A 23877-nucleotide genomic window follows, 5' to 3' on the forward strand; every position below is an offset into this window, starting at 1 on the left:
TCTGGCTCTGCCACTTGCCTGCTGTGTGACCTTTGGCAAGTCACTTCATTTCTCTGGATCTCAATTTCTTCATCTGTAAAATGGGGATTCAATACTCATTTGCCCTCCTCCTTGGACTGTGAGCCCCATGTGGGATGGGGACTGTCCGACCTGATGATCTTGTATCTATCCTAGTACTCAGAACAGTGTTTGGCATGTAGTAAGCACTTAAACACAATAATAATAATAAAATAATAATCGGTGCCTAGATACAGCCCTCTTCATCTCCACTAACATCCAATAGTCTATCCCCTTAGATTTGGTAATACATTCTTGAGTCCCATCTGCCTCTCTGATGTTTGAGATGTTTCTACTATGCTGCTAAATTAGGCAGTTATAAAAAAAAAAATTGGTCCAAACATCATACAGAACAGCCTACACTATGTGTCAGTGTTCATTTGCGCTTCCAACTGCGCAATAAACCAGAGCATACTAAGGACATTTTCAACAACACAAAGAGAAAGAAAAACTCAGAATAGATACAGAAGAGCACTGACTTTTTAAATAAATGTTTTAGGCACAAAAAATGATCAACTTTAGGCAACAGATCAAAGATTAACACTTCTGTGCTGTCTTGGTTACTTGGCAATACCTTACCTCCATCCTGTATGACTATGGAATTCACGGTAACATCCGAGTTCAGTCGAAGCCAATCTCCTTTCTTGATAATGACTTGTTTTTCTGTATCTTGTTCTGGATCCCAGTTCCTGAGACGGGGGTTTTGATCTGGGCAGTTCTCTACAATTCAGTAATACAACCCAATAAGAATCAACAAAATGCAAAAATACGAGACGAATTTGTCCTGCATTACACTATTTGAAATTTGATGAACGCATGCATCCTGGGAGATAACTAGTTTCTACTTGCCTGAGAAACAAGTAGTAAGAACGCTCAAGGGGCTACTCATAACCAATGGGTACAGTCTCACCATCAGAGGCATTATCTTCAAACTGAAGGATAACACTATATTGCCAACCCCATCCCAGAAAAAAGGAGAGGCCATTCCCTGGCATTTACCTTCGTTAACATAGAAAAGTTTTCCCCTCTTTAATGAGGTTTAGCAATTGTGGCAGGGGGAAAAGTATCAACCTCTAGTTTTGTCAGTACTGGACTTGAGCCAGATGCAGGGAGTCTGTCAGTGAATGAATCTAATAATAATAAATAATAATAATGTTGGTATTTGTTAAGCACTTACTATGTGCAGAACACTGTTCTAAGCGCTGGGGTAGATACAGGGTAATCAAGTTGTCCTACGTGAGGCTCACAGTTAATCCCCATTTTCCAGATGAGGTAACTGAGGCACAGAGAAGTTAAGTGACTTGCCCACGGTCACACAGCTGACAAGTGGCAGAGCCAGGATTCGAACCCATAACCTCTGACTCCCAAGCCCAGGCTCTTTCCACTGAGCCACACTGCTTTTCTAAGAGACGTACTATTACACATATAGGACTTGGTAAAAGAAATGGTATTTATTAAGCGCTTACTGTATTCAGAGCACTGTATTAAGTGCTGGGGGACAATACACAGGGAGGTTTAAACACGATTCCTGTCCCTCAGGGGGCTCCTCTAGACTGTAAGCTCGTTGTGGGCAGGGAATGTGTCTGTTATACTGTACTCTCCCAAGCTCTTAGTACAGTGCTCTGCACACAGTAAGTGCTCAATAAATATGATTGACTGACTGTCTGCCTTGCCCACACATTCATTGCAACGGATGATCCCAATGTGCTATCTTTTTCATTCTCAACAAGAATAACCTAGGCTGGAACCAGGGTTCAACACATATACTCTTCTCCTCAGTAAGCAACGGAAAAGACAAAAATCAAGGTTGATTAGCACAAGAAACCAATTGAGATAAAACATTAAGCAAACTAAAACAAGATAAGCCAAAGTTGATTTCATGGGCAAAAACAGAGTGAATCTGACAAGGGTATTTTTGTTTGACTAGTGAACAAAGCTGGCATTTGTTGGGCTGTGACTGGGAATACACACTCCAAGGCAGAGCCTTGTCCCAACAGGACACTGGGAGCCTGGGGTGGGCCCTGCCAGGGCTGGCTGGGGTCATCTTGGTACTGGCCAATACACAACTAAGTTGGAAGTGCTACCCAGGGTAGCTGATGTGCAGGATTCTCCCTATGAGTAATGGTTTAGGCACCTCGCTCAACTTCAATGGCAAATGTTTACCAGCAGTCCCATAGGCCCGAAGTCGCTAGAGTCCCCCTCTAGACTGTAAGCTCATTGTGGGCGGGGAATGTGTCTAGCGACTCTCCTATATCATCATACTATACTCTCCCAAGCACTTAGTACAATATACAGCACACAGTAGTAGCTCACTAAGTACCAATGATTGATTTATTGATAGCATAGACCTCAGGGTTTAAGATGGGAAATCTTACCTAAGATCTGTGATTGGTTCCTGTTTGGGCCTTTAGGGGTGGGGAGGCTTTGTAAAACGAATCTTCAGTCGACAGGGAACTTCTTTCTCTTTTCCATTGAAAACACAGTCCCAACTAGATCACTTTTAATGATCACGTGTCACAAGACTATGCCCTGAATGGGTTTTGTTGGACATGCAGAATGTCAAATTGCAATGTTGCATTGTCTTCTCTCCCTTAACATGAACAAGGTGCTTATAAATTCCTCTGGGTAAATTTGAACTCTAGGGCAAAGTCTAGTTATCAATAAAAATCGACTTTAGGGCTCCAGAAAAGGTACCTTGGCAGTGAAAATGATTTCTCTGTCTATGGGGGAGAGGCAAGCTGGAAAAGGACAAGTAAATGGATAAAACAGCTGAACAGATGCCAAGACCTCAAGATGACCAAGCCAGTACTGACTGTTAAAACAACGTTCAGATTTGGCAGCGTTCCATACAAGTAGAGTCTAATCATTTAGCAGGGTCCCTTAAGAGAGAGAGAATCTCTAGGCAAAGGCCATGAAGTCTGAGATAATAAAAGTACCTGGCAAGAAATAACCAGTTCAGGTTCCAAAACTACAAAGTCATCAGCCATCCCTTTTGAAGACCGCTTCCTATAGACATCAAACGTGTCATTCAACAAAAAACATCTGTCTTCTGTCAGTACAATCATTACGATATTTGTGTGAAATGTTGTACTTTTTTTTAAAAAAAAAGTTTCCTATGGTTTGGGTTCATTTCAATTCCTTCCTCTTCCAGGAACTAAAGAATCAGCATGCTCTTCCTCAAAATACCACAATCAATCTCCAAGGAATAATGGCTGACTAACAAATGAGACTGACTAAATTAAAACACTTACTAGTTGACCAAGCCATAACAAGTGTGCCTATGATACTGTCGACAGGCAATTCAAGCATATTCAGGCAATTCAACAGAGAGAAATGGCTCTGAAGGGCTAGCAGATGATAGTGGAAAATAAGGACAAAACTGAGGCTAGAAAAGTCTTTAGGTTGAATATCAGGAAACATTTTATAACATTGAAATCTATTACTATGGAATAGCTTCCCCTGGGAAGTGGTGAAAACCCCATTACTTGAGTCTTTTAAAAACAGACTGAGCCAAGCAGTGGAGCTAGTTGCTGGGTAAGAATTGTCTCTATCTGTTGCTGAATTGTACATTCCAAGTGCTTAATACAGTGCTCTGCACACAATAGCACTCAATAAATACAATTGAATGAACAAATGAACACACTCTAAGGAAAACATGACAAGAATCTCCAGAGCAGGGAATCGGAAGACGTCACAAGTCTCTTCCCTTAGAAAGCCTGAGAACAATAATACTAATTATTATTATTATTATTATTGTGGCATTTAAGTGCTTACTTTGTGCCAGGGACTGTACTAAGCGCTGGGGTGGATACAAGCAAATCAGATTGGACACAGTCCCTGTCCCATGTGGGGCTCACAATCTCAATCCCTATTTTACAGATGAGTTAAGTGAGGCACAGAGAAGTGACTTGCCCAAGGTCACAGCAGAGAAGTGGCAGCACTGGGATTTGAACCCACGAACTTCTGACTCCCAGTCCCGTGCTCTACCCACTATGCCATGCTACTTCCCAAAGTAGCTGATCACTAAAAGCTGTGACTTCACTGCCAGCAGTTTCAAAGGAAGAAGCTTCAGCTCCTTGTGAGCAGGGAGTGTGTCTACCCACTCCGTTATATTGTGCTCTCCCAAGCACTTAGTACAGTGCTCTGCACACAGTAAGCGCTAAATAAATACCACTGATTGATTGATTCAGCAGTGAGTGCAGATTTCTTAATCAGCACTTTTCAGGACATCACTCTAAACTACTCAAGATGCCTGCAGGGCAGATGGCAAATACCATTAACAGTTTTCAGCTGATGCAACTGGGGCCCAGAGAAGTTCCTGGACTTTTCTGGCCCAAGCTCCCTCAGCAAATTAGAGGGAGAGCTGGGTATCTCCCAGATGGTGGAAGGGATCAACAGCTCCCAGGAATGGTATTCGGCCCACCACACTCTGCTTGCCTCTTCAATATCTGATGAGGATGACACAAAATAGAGTTGCATTGTGGCACTATGCTTTTAGTTCATTTCAATTCCTTCCTCTTCCAAAAATTACAGAATCAGCACTCTCTCTCTCTCTCTCAAAATAACTGAGTCAATCTCCTAGGAGTAAGAAGGCCTAACTAGCCAAATTAAGCATCTACAAATTAACCAAGCAAATGGTATCAATAATGGTAGCCTATATAATAACAATAATTATTGTATTTGATAAGCACTTACTATGTGCAAAGCACTGTTCTAATAATAACAATAATAATAATAATGTCACTATTTGTTAAGTGCTTACTATGTGCCAAGCACTGTTTTTAGCACTAGGGAAGATACAAGGTAATCAGGTTGTCCCACATGGGGCTCACATTCTTCATCCCCATTTTACAGATGAGGTAACTGAGGCACAGAGAAGTTAAGTGGCTTGCCCAAGGTCACAGAGCAGACAAGTGGTGGAGCCAGAATTTGAACCCCCGACCTTTGATTCCCAAGCCCGTGCTCTTTTCACTAAGCCACGCTGCTTCTTTGCTCATCCAGCAGACAGACACAGACACACACACCCCCACACACACACCCCCCCCCACACACACACCCTCACCCCGTGGCTGAGAAATGATCAAAAGATGTTCCTTTAAAAGAATAATTGCTTTCTGAGTTCATTAAAAAGAGAGTTTCGAGCACAAGAAATCTACTTGACCCATGGCATTTTTTTATTTACACTCCATTCCACTGGCAGTGAGGACTCTAATTTTTCTAAGTCAGTGAAGCATAGAGTTATCATCAAACATGGTCAAAACATTTGACTTCTCCCTACGCTTGCTTGCATTCCACTAATTCGAGATTCTTCCATTTCCGAGCAGCAGACTCGTTTATCCAAAAGGGATGATAGTTGCAGTCATACCAAAGTTGACTGAAAGTGACCGCAGAGGCAGTTTTTGTGACATTAAATCTTCCACCCAAGATTTCATATAGAGAGCAGAGATCTGATTTGCTTCTAGAAAAGCCTGATGAGAGAGTTAAGGCAATTTTATGGGAGGAAATGTTAGAGAAAAGGTCACGAATGTCTGAAGTGCAACAAAAACAATTCCAGAAAAATGTTTCAGTTCTTCAGTGGGGAAATATGTTGCAATTTGTTTCTCCTTGATAACAAGGACAGTAATGGATTCAGCAGAGTGGCAGAGTTCACTGATTAAGAAGAGTTCATGTCATGTTACATGAAATATACCCTCTAAACTGGAAGTGCATTGTGGATAGGGAATGTGTCTACCAATTCTGTTGTATTTTACTCTCCCTAGCGCTTAGTACTATGATCTGCACATATTAAGTGCTCATTAAATACCACTGATTATTTGCAATTTGTTCATCATAATGCTCCCCCAAATCCTTAATTTTTTATAATCATTCTCCACCAGCAAAAAAAAAAAAATGGAATTAAAAAAACTGTAAAATCTCAATTAAGAAAGCTGCTTTTACTGGAGAAACAAGCATGATTCACAGAAGCCAATAGAAACCCAATGAACAGGACCCTCCACTTCAATGTCACCCATTCAGTGGGATTAATAGCAGGGAATATAAGTGTTTCATAACAGCAATAACCAGAGAAATTTGACCGTGAAATGCTGCAGTGTAACAGATTTTTCCACTCATGTTCTGCATTAGTTTTGCCAAAATCTAAAACTGAAGAATGTCAAGCCACCACAGTCAGGCAACGTATAATATGGAATGTTAAATCCCACAGGGAAAGTGTGCAGATCTCAGCCATTTCCCTACCACTCACTATCAACCCCTTTTATATCATTTTGGAAAGAATGAGTCAGCAACACTGAATATGAGTTATTGACCTATCCCCCCACTCCCCCATGAGCACCAAAAAGCTAAAAATCCTTAATTTGGGTAAATGACTTGCTCAGAGATTTTTGGACTAAATGCCTGTTTTCTCTCTCCCCCTTAAACTGTGAGTCCCATAGCAACTGTGTCCAACCTGATTATCTTGTATCTACCCCAGTGTTTAGTACAGTGCTTGACACTAAGTGCCTAACAAATATTATTATTAGCATTATTAATATTAGGTCAGCCTTCTCTCACTGCTCAAGTCTCAGTACAACATGACCCTCACGCTGAACTACCATCTGAGCCACTGTCTCTTAATTCTCTTGGCTCAGCTCCCAAATGATCATTTGGCTGGAAGGCCTGGGACCAGGGTTAGTGTGAACCAAACTGATCCCAAGGAGAAGCCATCATTGTCCTTTACCCTTCAACCAACTGGTACCCACCAGGGGCTCTCACAGAGGCAGGCCTATGAAGGCATTCAGGGCTTGAAAGTGCAAGAAGATCTGCTTATAGTCATGGCAGCCATGACAGAGGTGGCCACAGCAGAGATCTCGGTGCTGACCAGAGCTGTAGTACCAGAATCAATCGATCAATCATATTTATTCAGCACTTACTGTTTGCAGAGCACTGTACTAAGAAATAGCTTGGGAGAATACAACAGACTTGTAGACACGTTCCCTGCCCACGAGGAACTTATGGTCTAGAGGAGACAAACATTAAATTACAGATATGTACATAAGCACTGTGGGACTGAGGGTGGAGTGACTATCAAGTATTTAAGGGTACATATCCAAGTGTACAGGGGATCCAGAAGGGAGAAGACATAGAGAAAATGAGGGTTTAGCCAGAGAAGGCCTCCTGGAAGATTAGTGATTTAAGGCTTTGAAGATAGGGAGGGCGGTGGTTCATTGGCTATGAAGGGGGAGGGAGTTTCAGGACAGAGATAGGATGCGGCAAGGGGTTGGCAGTGAGACAGGCGAGATCGTGGTACAAAGAGTCAGTTGGTGCTACAGAAGCCAAATGTGTGGGCTGGATGGTAGTAGGAAATCAGTGAGATAAGGTAGGAAGGAGAGGGCAAGTTGGTTGAGTGCTTTAGAGCCAACGGTAAGGAATTTCTGTTCGATGCAGTAGTGTCTCAAATACCAAATGGCATTACTGAGGGCTTACAACCAACAGAGCCCTTGGGACTTTACCATAAAACTAGAAGCCAGAGTCCCTGCCCTTAGGGAGCTTACAATCTAATGGGAGAAAACAGGTACAAAAAACCAAAACATATAACTGGTAAAAGCAAAAAGATAATTGGGTACTCCTGGGAGCCTGGTCTCAGGGGAACGGAGAGTGCTAAAACTAGACTGTAAGGTGTTCACAAGAGAGTTGATGGAGAGAAAATGAAGGCAGTGGGTTTTGACAATTTGTTGGAGGATTTAGGACAAGAATGGGAGCAGGAAAATGGGACAGTAGCTAGAAGGTGCAGTGAGATCTAGAAAGGGCTTTTTTAGTATAGGAGAGACTTGATTATGTTTGAAGGCAGAGGGGAGGGAGCCATAAGTGTGTGAGAGGTTGAAAATGGTATTAAGGAAAAAGTAGGAGCAAGGGTTTTTAAAAAGTGAAAGAGGATGGGGCCTGAGACGCAGGTGAAGGGGGGTACATTATGAGAGCAGTCAGGAGACCTCTTCAGGAGAGACAGCTGAGGAAGGGGTGGAGGAGTAGTGACAGAGCAAAGGAGGCTCTTTGGGGAATTCACACCTGACAGTTTCATTTAACCAACAAAGCTGTTGAGGAGGTCAACCGGGTTAGAAAGAGATATGATGGGACAATGGAGGCTTCATGAGGGAGTTAAAGGTTCAGAACAGTGGGGACGACAGGTTAGAGGGAGGCCTGTGGGCTTGGGAGTTGATGATGGAGGTATAGTACTGATGCTGAGCAGAACAAAGGCCAGAATTAAAGTAGAAAGGAGGGAACCCGAAGTGGGAGAAGTCAGTCAGTGTGAAAACTAAAATAATTCAAAATACAAAGCAATGCATCCTAAAATACAGCTTTCGGAGGACCTAAGTGGAACAACCATATTAGCCTGAAATTGCTGGGGCTGAGAAACCCAAAAACTTCACTTCTAAGAAAAGGTGACTTCCATTCTCTCCTAGATTTAGCTACACTTCACATTCAAAGATGAGGCTACTGAAGGTGAAATCTAATCCAAGTGTGTTAAAATGGCCAAAAAGATCATCTTTTCCACCCTGTATATATGAAAACAGTAGGGCACCGACTGGGATGAGTACTGCATTCCTACATAGGGCAGCTCAGACACCAGTAGGGTGCTCTCATCTTCTACAACAGAGACCAAAATTTGGCTACCTAATTACACAGGTCTAGAGAAGGAGAATCCTGTGCTAATCAAGACCAGTGCTTGATTTATTCCCTCCCCCTGCCAGAAGTGGTAGGAAGCCTTATTAATTCTCTCTACTATCTCTTCTGAGTCCCTCCCTTAACACCCCCCCCCAACACACACACACACTAAAAACAACCCCAACTGCCCCATAACCTTACCATCTGGTGCATATTTTGAGGATATTCCTAAAATGATGCCAAGTGCAATGAAAAATGAAAAGCTAGAAATTGCAAAGCAAATGAAAGTATTTTTGTGCCTCTTCTGCTTTCTATCTTCTCTCTGTGAGCTCTGCTCCTCAGGCGAGAATGCAAAGGTGGCACGGGCTTCTTGTCTGACCGAGGTAAATTTGGCTGAAGCTTGGCTCTTTGGAGGCGGGGGTGGCCGCAATGGGACAACTTTCCCTGGAACATAACCTGAAGATCGATGGCTGTTTCCATTCTGGGGTTGATGAAAAGCAGGGGCATTCCCCCTGGGGTCCGTGGCGTGCATGGTACAATGGCACTGCAGGAAGAGAGAAAAAGAAGAAATTGTAGTCTGGCAACAGTGCTAGTTGTTAAGTGTTTACTATGTGCCAAGTACTCTAAATGGTGAGGTAGAAACAAGATAATCAGACCAGACACTGTTCCTATTCCACTTGGGGCCCACATTCTAACAGGGCAGGAGAATAGGTATTATAACCCCATTTTACAGATGAGGAGAGCGAGGCGCACAGAAGTTTAAGTAACTTGCCCAGGGTCACACAGCAGGCACCTAGCAGAGGCAGGATTAGAACCCAGGCCTCCTGACTCCCAATCCTGGGCTCTTTTTCCACTAGTCCATGCCAACAGAAACAAAAGGCATGAAAAGCAGAAAAAAACACTATAAAACTCAAAGGTCAATTTAGACTACAGGAGAAACCCTGTGCCTTTATTTCTAATAGCCTTCTAAGCACAGGGAGTAATGAGGTGTACATCCCCATGATTCTATTTATCGTGATTATGTTGTCTTGTTTTTGTCCGTCTGTCTCCCCGGATTAGACTGTGAGCCCATCATTGGGCAGGGATTGTCTCTATCTGTTGCCGAATTTTACATTCCAAGCGCTTAGTACAGTGCTCTGCACATAGTAAGTGCTCAATAAATACTATTGAATGAATGCATGAATAATTTACCAGGAGGATGGGTATGCGGTAGTCGGAAAGGGCATCTCAAAATAATTACAAACCACGTATTGGTGCTAAAACAGCTAGGCCTAGTGCAAGTACTTTGTGTTTCCTGATGAAAAGAGGAACAGAAAGTGTGTGAATGGTGAGTGACTATGTGATGGTTCTCTCATTCATCCTCACATTATGCAGAAGCAAAACAAACTGTACATTCCTCCTTTCCTGGTAGGTGGGGTGGAGCAGAGATAGTGGGGCAAAAAGAGGAAAGCTCTTTTCACTATGTTATGTTCTCCAACTTAAGTTTATTTTTTAAAAAATTTTGAAAAAAAATCCTCATTAAAAAGTGGTGGTCAGTTTTCTTTAATGTTTTTTGTTAAGTGCTTACTGTGTGCCAGGAACTGTACTAAACATTGGGTAGACACAACCCAATCAGATTGACTAGGACGTGGACTGTGTCCAATCAATCAATCTTATCTAGTGGGTGCTTACTGTGTGCAGATCACTGTACTAAGCACTTGGGAGAGTACAATATAACAGAGTTGGCAGACACATTCCCTGCTCACAATGAGCTCAGTCTAAAGGAGGAGACAGACATTAACATAGATAAATTACAGTTATGTACATAAGTACTGTGGGGCTGAGGGAGGGGTGAATAAAGGAAGCAAATAAGGGTGATGCAGCAGGGAGTGGGAAAAGATGAAATGAGGGCTTAAACAGAGAAGGCCTCTTGAAGGAAGTGTGCCTTCAATAAGACTTTGAAGGTGGAGAGAGTCAATGTCAGTCAATGAAGAGGGTGGGCGATTGAGACCAGAGGCAGGACTTGGGCGAAAGGTCAGCGGCAAGATAGACAAAATTGAGGTAGGGTGAATAGGTTGGAGTTAGAGGAGCAAAGTGTGTGGGCTGGGTTATAATAGGAGAGCAGTAGGTGAGGTAGGAGTGGGCAAGGAGATTGAGTGATTTATAGCCAATGGTAAGGAGTTCCTATTTGACACCAAGGTGGATGGACAACCATTGCAGGTTCTTGAGGAGTCGGGAAACATGGACTGAATGATTTTGTAGAAAAATGATCTGGGCAGCAGAGGGAAGTATGGACTGGAGTGGAGAGAGACAGGAGGGGAGGAGGTCAGCAAGGAGGCTGATGCAGCAATCAAGGAGGAATATGATAAATGCTTGGATTAACATGGTAGCACCTTGGATAGAGAGGAAAGGACAGATTTTAAAGATGTTGTGAAGGTTGAACTGACAGGATTTAATGACAGATTGAATACGTGGGTTGAATTGGAGAGAGAAACCATCAGGATAATGCCAAGGACATAGGCTTGTGAGACAAGAAGGATGGTGGAGTTCTTCACAGTGACAGGAAAGTCAGGGGGAGGCCAGTGTATGGGTGGGACGATACGGAGTTCTGTTTTAGATGTGTTGAATTTGAGGTGTTGGCGGGACATCATCCAAGTAGAGATGCCTTGAAGGCAGGAGGAAATGCAGTGTCAGTCGGAATGGCGTGACTCCACAACATGTCAGTGACTCATGACTGTGAGCTCGTCTTTTAGACTGTGAGCCCAATGTTGGGTAGGGATTGTCTCTACCTGTTACCAAATTGTACTTTCCAAGCGCTTAGTACAGTGCTCTGCACACAGTAAGCACTCAATAAATACGATTGAATGAACACGTGCTCTGGAAAGGTTTTGCTTCCAGCACCAGGACACTATCACCACTTCCAGAGCTCACTCGGTTCCTGAGGTAGAAAATAAACAAGGGGTCAGTCATGGGAGAAATGAGACTGAGGTAAGAGACAGTAAGTTGGTGTTTACTATTTCCCCCATCTGTAATTGATTTTAATGTCTGTCTCTCCTTGTAGACTGTAAGTGCCTTGTGGACAGGGAATTTGTCTATCAATTCTGATATAGTGTACTCTTCCAAGCACTTAGTACAGTGCTTTTGCACACAATAAGTGTTCAGTAAACACTACTGGCTGACGTAGAAGAGAAGTTTGAGGGTTAGGTTGTAGTAGGAGATCAGTAAGGTGAGGAAGGAGGGAGAGAGCTCCAGGTCCAAGTCCTGCCCTGACATTTGGGCAGTGGCAAAAGCCCTGGCCTGAGAAAGAGTGGTCATCTATTGCAGGAGGGCAGGCAGAGAAGGGGGAGAGGCAGCAACACTGCTGCTCTGTTTAGGGCGAGTCCCTCTGGTCAGTCTCTCCCCTTCCTCCAGCCCTGGTCCCACGAAGCAGCATGGCCTAGTAGACAAGATGAGAAGCAGTATGGTTTAGTGGATAAAGCACAGGCTTGGGAGTCAGAAGGATCTGGGTTCTAACTAATCCTGGCTCAGCCAAATGTCTGTGCTGTGTGACCTCAGGCAAGTCACAACTTCACTGTGCCTCAGTTACCTCATCTGTAAAATGGGGATTAAGAGTGTGAGCCCTATGTGGGAAAGGGACTGGTGGGTCCAACCTTGTATCTACCCCAGAGTTTAGAACAGTGCTTGGTACATAGTAATCATTAACAAGTACCATTATTATGGGAATCGGAGGACGTGGGTTCTAATCCTGACTCCCCCACTTGTCTGCTGTGTGACCTTGGGAAAGTCACTTAACTTCTTTGTGCCTCAGTTATCTCATTTGTAAAATGGGGATTTAAAAATGTGAGTTCCATGTGGAGTAATCTGATTACCCTATATCTACCCCAGTGCTTAGAACAGTGCTTGGCACATAGTAAGCACTTAGCAAATACCATCATTAGTATTATTATTATTAAAAGGGATGGGCCTGGAGATCAGGGAACCTGGATTATAATCCTGGCTCCACCACTTGCCTTCTGTGTGGCCTTAGACAAGTCACTTAACTTTTGCATGTCTCTGTTTCCTCATCTGTAAAGTGGAGATTAAATACCTGTTCACCCTCCTCCTTAGACTGTGAGAGACCTAGTTATCTTGTATCATCCAGGGATGAGTATAGTGCTTGGCACATAGTAAATTCTTAATACTACTGTGATAGCACTTCTTTTAAATATATTGAAAAACTGAACAAGAATAGTAATTTCTACATCAGTCTGGATATAAATTTAAAAACAAGGGGGAACCACAATTCAAGATCCCTTACAATAGACAGCCTCGAAATGAAATACAACTGTAAGCCCAATAGTAGAAATAAAAATACCTCCTGCTAGAATAAACACAAAATTGCAATAACAAAAGACTCTTTATTCTCCTTCACCAACAAAGGAGGGACAAAACTATAGATTCTGGAGTGCCAGCCTCACCAGTGAAGGAGGGAAATAGGGACTGTAATCTTCTTTTGAAAAGGGGTAGGGAACTTTTGTTTCTAAAGCTGCAATAATCTGATACCTCATTGTTTCTGGTGAGAACGGTTGTTATCACTGAATAGACTGGAGTAGACTTTTGTTAGAGATAATATATGTCTCCAGATGTACACACAAAGCAAAAGGCAATGAAATGCTAAATGGAGTCTCAACCCACTAGAGAGTATTTTTGCCTTGGACCAACATCACTACAGAGTAACCCAATTGTGACCTGACTGTCTTCACAACAAATCGGGACTTTTTTCTCTTGCCTTTATTGGTCCTAAGGCAGTGACAAAACAGATTCTCCTCACTCCCCCAAATTCATTTCTAGCAGTCTGTGAAGACAGAATTGTGAATGTGATTATATCCAGAACATGGGAGATTTTAAACAATAGTTCAATATCTTACCTATGCAGGAAATTTAGTGGCATAAAGGCTTCAGTCAAAATGCACATTGCAACCTACAGGGATAATTATATTGTCGATCTCTCTTACAGTGGAAGTTGTCATAGTTTGAGGCACTGCTTTTCAGAAAGAACACTGTAGGCAATTTTTAAATAAAAGCTACAAAAACTGTATGCAGTTGCTTTCAACTGCGAGCCAGGCAATAAACCCCATCCCTACCTCTTATAGATGTGGTGAGGGAAAAAAGGCCTCAGAGTGCAAATACTGCCTATTATTAAAATAGATTGCAGTGAAAAAAGCTTCCTATTGGAGGGATCTCAGTTTCATGAAGCTGCCCACAATGAGAATTCTGATCCAGATCTTACTAATGCCAGCAGAAGAATAGAGGTTGTGGAGTGGGGGGAAGGTATGTCCCCCACAAAGATCTCTGATTCAGCCAAAGCATAGGAATTTTCTATGTTGTAATATTTGGGATTTTCAATGGGACAACCACAATTGGCATATATTTTCTTTTTCCAATTGTCTCATCTGTGTAGAGCATCTGCTTGGGAGTAGATTTGGTTAGCAGTTATACTTCTAAATTCTAAGAGTGTTATATGGTCTTGGTGGAGTAGATACTGTATGATGTAATAAGAATCAGTGGGTAAAATCTTCCCATATTGCCTTACAGGCTTTTGAAATACACATAATGAAAACAAAAGGTTTCACAATCAAAGACAAACTGATGTATTTAGTTTCCTCTTTATTTTAAGAAAACTCTCACCTAAAACACAAACTCCAACTTAAAAAAACCCATAAAAAACATAAAGCCTTATTATAAATTACTTATTTATTCATATTAATATCTGTCACCCCCTTTAGACTGAACACTCATCATGGGCAGGGAACATGTCTACTAATTCTGTTGTACTGTCCTCTCCCAAGCACTTAATACAGTGTTCTGAACAGAGTAAGCACTCAATGAATACAGTTGATTGATGATTCAGTGTTCCACTACAGGTTTAAACTCTAACTAAACATGCATGAGAGGTACAGACTGATTATAACCTTGCTTTTTGTCTTTAACACACAATAAAAATTTCAGCATCGTATGGATAGCCTGTATTACTTCAAAGTCTCCACTGAAAGGTAGGTTTTGTTCCTTCAGCTCAGATACATTTTTTGGGCTGCTTTCTGTTTTCCCAAATGCTGACATGGAAGAATATTGATGACCTGTCTGAAATCTTGGCTTTAAAGTCTGTGTTTAATTTATCCCTGAATATAATTCTCAGACCACTGACATTTTTAATGTAAGGCAGAGATCTGTACAAATACTTTGTCCTTTTAAATGGCATCCTATATCTACATGATACAATCCTTGAAACGTATTATCTGTCTGAAGTCAGACCACATTGCCTCACCCTGAAATATACCGTCTAGACTCAAAAAAAAAATAAAAATACCAGAAATACAATCCTTGTTCAGTGGAGGATATGCCCTCAAATGTTCCTTTTCCAGGCTGTACTTGTTAATCATACATAAACATTACTTTAAATGTTCTCTGATCATTTCAGATTGCTAAAAGATAAAGGTGGTAAACTTTCTCCCAACAATTGTATACCACAGCAGTTTGTTGTTTCTTGCTTAAACAAAAACCACATACACACACACCTTACATCCAATAGTTCTGCTGTTCATCTCTCCAATACAGTGCAAGCTCCATGTGGTCAGGGAATATATCTTGTGTTCCTGTTGTTCTTTCCCAATTAATTAGTAAGTACAGTACACTGCACCCCGTGGGAGCTCAATAAACACCGCTATTATTGCCTTATTGCTAGTAGCCTTGCTCTTGGTCCAGTGGAAAGATTATAGCTCTGGGTAACGGGAGGTGAGGAATCTAGTTCCACTTTTGCATGCAGAGAAGCAGCGTGGCTCAGTGGAAAGAGCCCGGGTTTAGGAGTCAAAGGCCATCGGTTCTAATCCCGGCTCTGCCACCTGTCAGCTGTGTGACTTTGGGCAAGTCACTTAACTTCTCGGTGCCTGTTACGGGCTCCTCCTCCCCCTCCCATCCACTAACTGTAAGCGTTCCTCAAGGGTCAGTTCTTGGCCCTCTTCTGTTCTTCATCTATACTCACTCCCTCGGTGAACTCTTTCGCTCCCACGGCTTCAACTATCATCTCTATGCAGATGACACCAAATCTACATCTCCTTCCCTGTTCTTTCCTCCTCCCTTCAGGCTTGTACCTCCTCCTGCCTCCAGGACATCTCCACCTGGATGTCTGCCCGCCACCTAAAACTCATGTCCAAAACTGAGCTCCTTATCTTCCCTCCCAAACCCTGTCCTCTCCCTGACTTCCCTGTCACTGTGGATGGCACGACCATCCTTCCCGTCTCACAAGCCCGCAACCTTGGTGTCATCCTTGACTCAGCTCTCTCATTCACCCCACACATCCAATCCTTCATCAACGCCTGAGGGTCTCACCTTTACAATATCGCCAAAATCCGCCCTTTCCTCTCCGTCCAAACGGCTATCGTGCTGATACAAGCTCTCATAATACCCCAACTGGATTATTGTGTCAGTCTTCTCTCTGATCTCCCTTCCTCCTGTCTCTCTCCACTCCAGTCTATGTCTGTTCTTCATTCTGCTGTCCCGATCGTCTTCCTACAGAAACGCTCTGGGCATCTCATTCCCCTCCTTAAAAACCTCCAGTGGTTGCCTATCAACCCCTGCATGAAACAAAAACTCCTCAATCTTGGCTTCAAAGCTCTCCATCACCTTGCCCCCTCCTACCTCACCTTCTTTCTCTCTTTCTACTGCCCACCCCCTACACTCCGCTCCTCTGCCGTTCACCTCCTCACCGTCCCCCATTCATGCCTATCCTCTCAACCTCTGGCCCACGTCCTACTGCTGTCCTGGAATGCCCTCCCTCCTCACGTCCGCCAAACTGGCTCTCTTCCCCTCTTCAAAGCACTACTGAGAGCTCACCTCCCCCAAGAGGCCTTCCCAGACTGAGCTCCCCCTTTTCCCTCTGCTCTCCCTCCACCCTCTGCTCCTCCCCTTTCCCCCTTCACCTCCCCTCAGCTGAGCCCCCTTTCCCTTTGCTCCTCCTCCCCTCCCCTCCCCACCCCATCCTCTGCTCCTCTGCTCCTCCCTCTCCCCCCTTCCCCTCAGCACTGTGTTCATTTGTATATATTATTTATTACCCTATTTATTTTGTTAATGAGGTGTACAGCCCCTTGATTCTATTTACTGTGATAATGTTGTCTTGTTTTTGTTTCATTCTGTTTTGCTCTGCCGTCTGTCTCCCGGATTAGACTGTGAGCCCGTCATTGGGCAGGGATTGTCTCTATCTGTTGCCGAATTGTACATTCCAAGCGCTTAATACACTGCTCTGCACATAGTAAGCACTCAATAAATACTACTGAATGAATGAATGAATGAATCTGTAAAATGGGGATTAGGACTGTGAGCCTCATGTTGGACAACCTGATTATCCTGCATCTACCCCAGCACTTAGAACAGTGCTCGGCACATAGTAAGCGCTTAATCAACATTATTATTATGTAGGTGCATGCCTGTGGGGGCTTTACCATAAGGGGTGAAGGTTACTGACTGAAGGGACCTTGTCTGCTAATTCTGTTGTACTGTTCTCTCCCAAGCATTTAGTACAGTGCTCTGCACTCTGGCTATCAGGGGTGGTGAAGGCTGTGGCAAATGCCTCCATGGGTCATGGCACTAAGGCACAGCATCAATACCTGCTCTCCCTCCTAATTTGCACTATGAGTCCCAATCAATCATATTTAGTGAACACTTACTGTGAGCAGAGCACTGTACTTCGTGCTTGTTAGAATACAATATAACAGAGTTGGTAGACACATTCCCTGTCTACAAGAAACCCCATGAGGGACAAGGACTGTGTCTGACCTGATTATCTTCTATCTCAGCATTAGTATGATGTTTGGAACATAGAAGCGCTTAACAAATACACAATTATTATCATTTTTCGCACTATGTTGTGGTGAATTTGGCCCTAAATAGGTCTGATCCATAAAAAACAACAACAAAAAAAACTCTCTATGCCATATTGCTTCTCTCCATGCTCCTTCCTTTCAGGCAATGGCCCCCCTGAAGGGAAGTGTGAGGTGATTGGAGATGTAGCTCTAATTAGAATAATGTCAGAAGATAAACTTGACAAGTAAGATAAAATTATAAGATGGTATAGCCTGTTTCATCAAAATTACAACATCCCTTTGGGAGAATTATCAGTCACAAGTAATTTTCATAAATTGGAGAACTCAGATATCAAGACGCTAAATAACTTCACCCAAATCCCACCAGAGTCAGTGGGAGAGATAGAAATGTGTTTCTTTCTGATCTGAGCAATGGGATTTTACCTAACACAAAAAAAAATTGGAGAAAAAAAGTGTAAGTAGCCCCTTTATGGCAACATCAACACTTTTTCATTAAGACCCAATCTAACCAGAAATCTTTAAAATATTCTTTTCAAGCCAACACTGAATTCTATGCAAATCAGCTTGGAGGTAAATTCATTTTGTTCTAAATTTATGCCTTTGAATTAGGCATAAATTGGAGAACTCTGAATAGCTGAGACTGTTATACAGAATACTCCAATGCAAGGATTAAAGCAATTGAAGACTTGCTATTTTAAGAATTGATACCTTCATTTAATAATCCTCCTCTTTAGTTTGAACAGATATTTCAGCTACTTCACGCCAGACATAACATAATCATACCTCTATTTCAATTAACAACTTCAATAAAAACCTCACTTCTGGCTACATAAAATGCCCCACAAACTCAAAAAATGCTAGATGAAGAATTCTTTGAGCAATTCTTCTAGGCTGTAAGATCTTTGAGGGCAGAGATTGTTACCTATTGATTCTATTGTCCTCTCCCAGGTGCTTAGTGCAGTGCTATGTACACAGTAAATCCTCAATAAATACCACTAATTCCCCTATTTCTCATTTGTGATAAATTAGGCTTCAAAAATTCAAAAATGAGGGCCTTGGTTTATTGTCTTTTGGACAATTTCCTTGTCTTACAATTTCCTTGTAATGCAGAAAGTACATTAAGACATTTGCCTTCCTAGTTTCAAATAACTAGTTGGGGGGATAAATTATTTAGAATGCAGGGTGGGGACAAGGAATAGGAATCATCAAATTCTAATCCTACTGGGCAAGAGGCTTACTTTCCCATATCTAAATTTCCTTGACTTGTGCAAATGAGGATATGACCATTTAGCACCCCAAGGAGAAGATGTAAAGCTTTACCAGCTTTAATGCTTGCAAATACTTCCCGAGTCATAGATGTAAGGTATTATTACAATTAGTGATTGCTGCTGATAAAGTATGACAGTACAGCCCATTCTCTTTCACAGAATCACAATATCACTCTGTAAAATTAGAAATTTTACCTTAGATTTACCAGCCTTAATTTTACCAGCCTTAGAAATCTGGCAGTTAATTTAATTTTAACCTTAAAATTAATTTTAACCTTTAATTTTACCAGCCTTAGAAATCTGGCAACCCATAAAAAGAGGAACTTTGAGTCAGTCAATCGCATTTATTGAGCACTTACTGTGTGCAGAGCACTGGACTAAGTGCTTGGGAAAGAATATAACCATCTAACAGTCACACTCCCTACCCATATCTAGTTTACCATCGGGAGGACTGTCATAATCTGTTTTATAATCTTACATAGATGTTTTCTGAACTGCTAACCAAATGAACACCTATATCTGGTAAGGTTCCCCAATGAGTAAGAATTCCATCATCAAGATGTTAAAAGCAAAGTGTACAATATCAAACCAAATATGCTACCAGAATTTAAAAAAAAAAAAACATTTGGTAGGGAAAGAGAATAAGCTACTACCATAATGTTATACTTCTTAGGTGGTGGAATTTACTTAACTTCTTGGTCACTCAATACACATCAAGTTATTCAAATATTCCACATGAGCAAGGGGTGTTATACAGAGTTACTGTCTTAGAACCCCGTAAAACACCACCCTGCATGTGCTCGGACTTTACTGAAGTATGTTGTTTTTTTTTAAATGGAAAATTCAAACTAAAAAAAAAATGGCAGCAACGAATTAAGGCACTGCTGAAAGAGACAAGCCTGGCCGCCCACCCAGGACATATAAAAAGTACATTTGCCTCTATTTACAATCAGGCACCATAACACCATCCCCGATTTGGTTCTTCCCGCTAGAAAATGTTTTTGGTCGCACTTCATGTTCTTTAGTGGAGAGAAATATAAAGGTGCTTGTTGATAAATACAACTTGCTGAATAGAAAATCCCTGGAAGCAAACAATAAAACCAAAACCCTTTGCTTATCTTGGGCATAAAAGAAGAGACTAAACAGATGTGGCCCTGTCCTCGGGGAACGGATATAAGCACAACATTATGTCAGCAACAGTTTCAGAAAATTTTGGACATGCTTATACAAGGCATATTTGTGTTACCTATTAAAACTGTAGGCCTGTAAGCCAGGCATCAGCGGAACCTAGTAACATCAGATAGTCCCAGAGAAAGCTGAACATTCCCTCTCGAAGTGACAAGGTAATTGGCCTGCAGAAATGTTTTATTTCCTCCTCTTACACCCTTCCCATTTATGAAGTGCCTATGAAGAGAAAGGCTGGTTTCTAGATCACTGCTTACACCATATTTCCCCAACCTGCCTTCCTCCTGCACTCCTAAATATATGAATTAAATGGCAGGCTTAGCTCAAAAGCCAAGATATCTGACCAACACTGTCAAATATGAGGTTTCTGGTCACTACCATTCTCAATGAAAGGAAAGAGTCATGAAAAAATGCAGTGGCTGAAGATTGAGTAATAAAGGAACATCTAAAACCTTTTGCCCCATCATTCTAAAGAAAAAACAAAAAGCATGTAAAGCCAAAAGTGGAAAGACAGCAAAGAAGACTAAGACCAAAAGTTTATGTAGGATTTTTTTAACCTGGAATAACTTTTTGATTCACTTTGTAGACAATCCTTCTCTTATCCTGCCCTTTTTTCCCCTCCCTTTCTTCTGTTTGCCTTTCTCTCCATCCATAGTTCTATTTCAAATCAATTGCTGCTCCTCTTTTCTTCTCTTCGTCCACTCCTCCTCTCCCCCAACCCTCCCCCCATGGCAAGCCTCCTTATTCCTCTCCTCTCCCCCCACTCCTCACTCCCCATCAATCACTCTACAGAAAGCAGACTGTGATGAGTTGGTATGACTCCAGAGGCCCCCTCCAACACAGTGACTGATGGATGTGCTGAAGCACTCAGTCGGTTCTTGAATCTAATCAGGATTGAAGCTGGCCCCTATGAGGAAAGTAAAGGCAGGAGCTCTGACGAAGTGTGCAAGGCAGATTTAGCTAAGGTCAGAGCAGAGGGTAGTGCTGATATTCTCCTGAAGAGAAGAGAGAAATGTGTTACATTTTGAAGTGCATTTGCCAATGAAGCTGGTGCAAAAGAATGGGTTTCAAAGTAAAAGGAATCCTAATTTCCATCAACCATAAATAGCATCCTCTCCCTTATTTAAACATGCTAAACATGCTCGGTGCTTATATAACTTGCTTTGATATTTTATAGTCCTCCTAGAAATTTAGTATTTTAGATGGGGTACCATGATATCAGAAAGAGGTTTTTTTCTGTTTGACTGAAAAAATTATCAGTCCCACTAAACTAGCTGTTTTTCTTACTTCTCCAATTCATCACTTTTTTTTCCATCTGAAAAGTTAACATTATTTCCTGCCAACTCTACAGTGTTTGGCCATCCTGTTTATCCTTCGTGCTGGTGAGAGAGCCACAAAATAGTCTTACTTGAATCCAGGGTGACTCTGGCCTCGCTGGTGGAGGTGTTTATTCATGATACTACTAGAGGGAAGTCCTCTAGACTGTAAGCTCACTTTGGGCAGGGACTGTGCCTACCATCTGTTATCATTCAATCATACCTATTGACTGCTTGAGAACTGTACTAAGCACTTGAGAAAGTACAACACAACAGACACATTCCTTACCCACAGTGAACTTACAGTCTGGAAGTGGAGATAGACATTAATATAAATTATGGATATATACTTAAGTGTTGTGGGGGGGGGGTGAATAAAGGGAGTGAGTCAGGATGACGCAGAAGGGAGTGGGAAAAGAGGAAATGAGGGCTTAGTCAGGGAAGGCCTCTTGGGAGGTGTGCCTTCAATACCTTTGAGGGGGGGCGTGGAGCCGGGAGTAATTGTCTGTTGGATATGAAGAGGGAGGGCTTTCCAGGCCAGAGGCAGGACGTGGGCGAGGTCGGCGGTGAGATAGATGAGATCGAGGTACAGGGAGTAGGTTGGCATTAGAGGGGCCAAGTATGCAGGCTAGGTGGTAGTAGGGAAGTAGTGAGGTGAGGTAGGAAGGGGAAAGGTGATTGAGTGTTTTAAAGCCAATAGTAAGGAGTTCCTGTTTGATGCGTAGGTGGATGGGCAACCACTGGAGGTTCTTGAGGAGTGGGGAAACATGGGCTGAACGTTTCTGTAGAAAAATGATCCGGGTAACAGAGTGAAGTATGGTCTGGAGTGGAGAGAGACAGGAGGGAGGAAGGTCAGCAAGTAGGCTGATACAGTAATCAAGGCAGGATAGGATAAGTGCTTGGATTAACTTGGTAGCAGTTTGAATGTAGAGGAAAGGGCAGATTTTAGCTATATTGTGAAGGCTGAACTGACAGAATTTACTAACAGATAATATGTGGGTTGAATGAGAGAGGAGTCAAGGATAACACCAAGATTCCAGGCTTGTGAGACAGGAAAGATAGTGGTGCTGTCTACAGTGATATTATATTCAGATATTAAGTGATCAATACATACAACTGGATGGCTTGATTGACTGAAGCAGTTCATTACTGTCTGCCCACAATCTCAACCAGGATTTTGCAATGATCACTTCATCATGTCTAACCCAAAAAGGTTGGAGTAACAACCCAGACAGGGGTAACAAACAAGTCACATACAGACCAGGGAGGTTCATTTAAAACAAATCCTAATGAAGTTTTAGTTAAGTCTGCATTTCAAAGCATTCCTAAAACTACCTTTAAAGTTAGAATATGCATAGGAGGGAAAAAAAACCTATAACAAACATGGTTTTATATCCCAATATAACCCTATCCTCAGTTACAGTGTCCAAAAAGACACAAAACCAAGGGGATGGGGAGATGGAACAGGTGGCCAAGAAAGTCCCTTTCTTCTCAACACCACCAAAAATAGTTCCCATCCTAATTTAAATCCTGCAAGTAGAGAAAGTGGAAACTAGGTTATTTATATTGAAGAGTCTTGGTTCATTAGAGCCAGACAGTTGATGAGTAACTTACGATTATAAATTTAAATTTGTAAATACCATATTTACTTGCATAATTCCCTCCACTGCATAAATCCCTCCCCACCACCATGAAATTTGAGGAGGGAATAAAAGATTACTTTTGTTAACCATGATAGCAGTTCACAGAAGAGAGGTACAGGCTGCCTCTTAAGTTTCTTTTTTGAAACATGTACTTTCGAGCTGGAAAAGGAAAAGAGATTGGGGGTGGGGGCTGTGAACAACCATAATTAACTGAATACCTATTGTATGGAGCACTTGGAAGTGGAGTACTTAGAAGTCTCTCACCTTTCTTTCTCTTTCTTCTCCCCTTTCTTCTTTTCTCTCCTGCTCCTCTCCTTGAGCCCCTGCAAATCTGGTTTCTGCCCCCTCTACCCCACAGAAACAGCCTTAAGGTCACCAATGACCACCTTTTTACCAAATCCAATGGTCACTACTCCATCTTCATCCTCCTTGACCTTTCCGCTGCCTTAACACCATGGACCACCCCCTTCTTCTGGCTGCCTGCCCCCCGTTTCCAGCCTAGCTCTTTAGCAGCCTTTTGGCCACCGACCGCCGACTTTAGCGGCTTTTTAGCCGCCAACCGCCGACTCATCCACGCCGAGACCACCCCCCCCTCCCGGGAAGCTGAGCCTTGTCATCGCCCGGACCCTTGGAGCCATTACCTCGTGGGCCCGGGATCTCTGCTCCCCTGGGCCTGAATCGACCACCACATGGACTCGGGAGCTCTCCTCCCAGGCGGTGGTTCCTTGGGCTGCCTGCCCCCCGTTTCCAGCCTAGCTCTTTAGCAGCCTTTTGGCCACCGACCGCCGACTTTAGCAGCTTTTTGGCCGCCGACCGCCGACTCATCCATGCCGAGACCACCCCCCTCTCCCGGGAAGCTGAGCCTTGTCATCGCCCAGACCCTTGGAGCCATTACCTCGTGGGCCCGGGATCTCTGCTCCCCTGAGGCGCAGCCTCG

General features: G+C 42.7%; 1 protein-coding gene across 2 annotated transcripts in view; it reads right to left on the minus strand.

The window, feature by feature from the left end:
- Window positions 1–23877, minus strand: part of CEMIP2 (cell migration inducing hyaluronidase 2) — a 90596-nt gene that overhangs the window by 59518 nt on the left and 7201 nt on the right. For both annotated transcript variants that reach the window (XR_003756005.2, XM_029055593.2), the window contains exons 2-3: window positions 8896–9238; window positions 637–777 (exon numbers count right to left, since the gene is read on the minus strand). Coding sequence is in view for 1 of the 2 variants with exons in the window: in XM_029055593.2 (XP_028911426.1) it covers window positions 637–777; window positions 8896–9226 (472 nt within the window). In the remaining variant the exon portion in view is untranslated. The remainder of the gene's footprint in view (window positions 1–636; window positions 778–8895; window positions 9239–23877) is intronic.

The sequence above is a fragment of the Ornithorhynchus anatinus genome, chromosome X5, assembly GCF_004115215.2.
Source record: "Ornithorhynchus anatinus isolate Pmale09 chromosome X5, mOrnAna1.pri.v4, whole genome shotgun sequence".
NCBI classification, from domain to species: Eukaryota; Metazoa; Chordata; class Mammalia; order Monotremata; family Ornithorhynchidae; genus Ornithorhynchus; species Ornithorhynchus anatinus.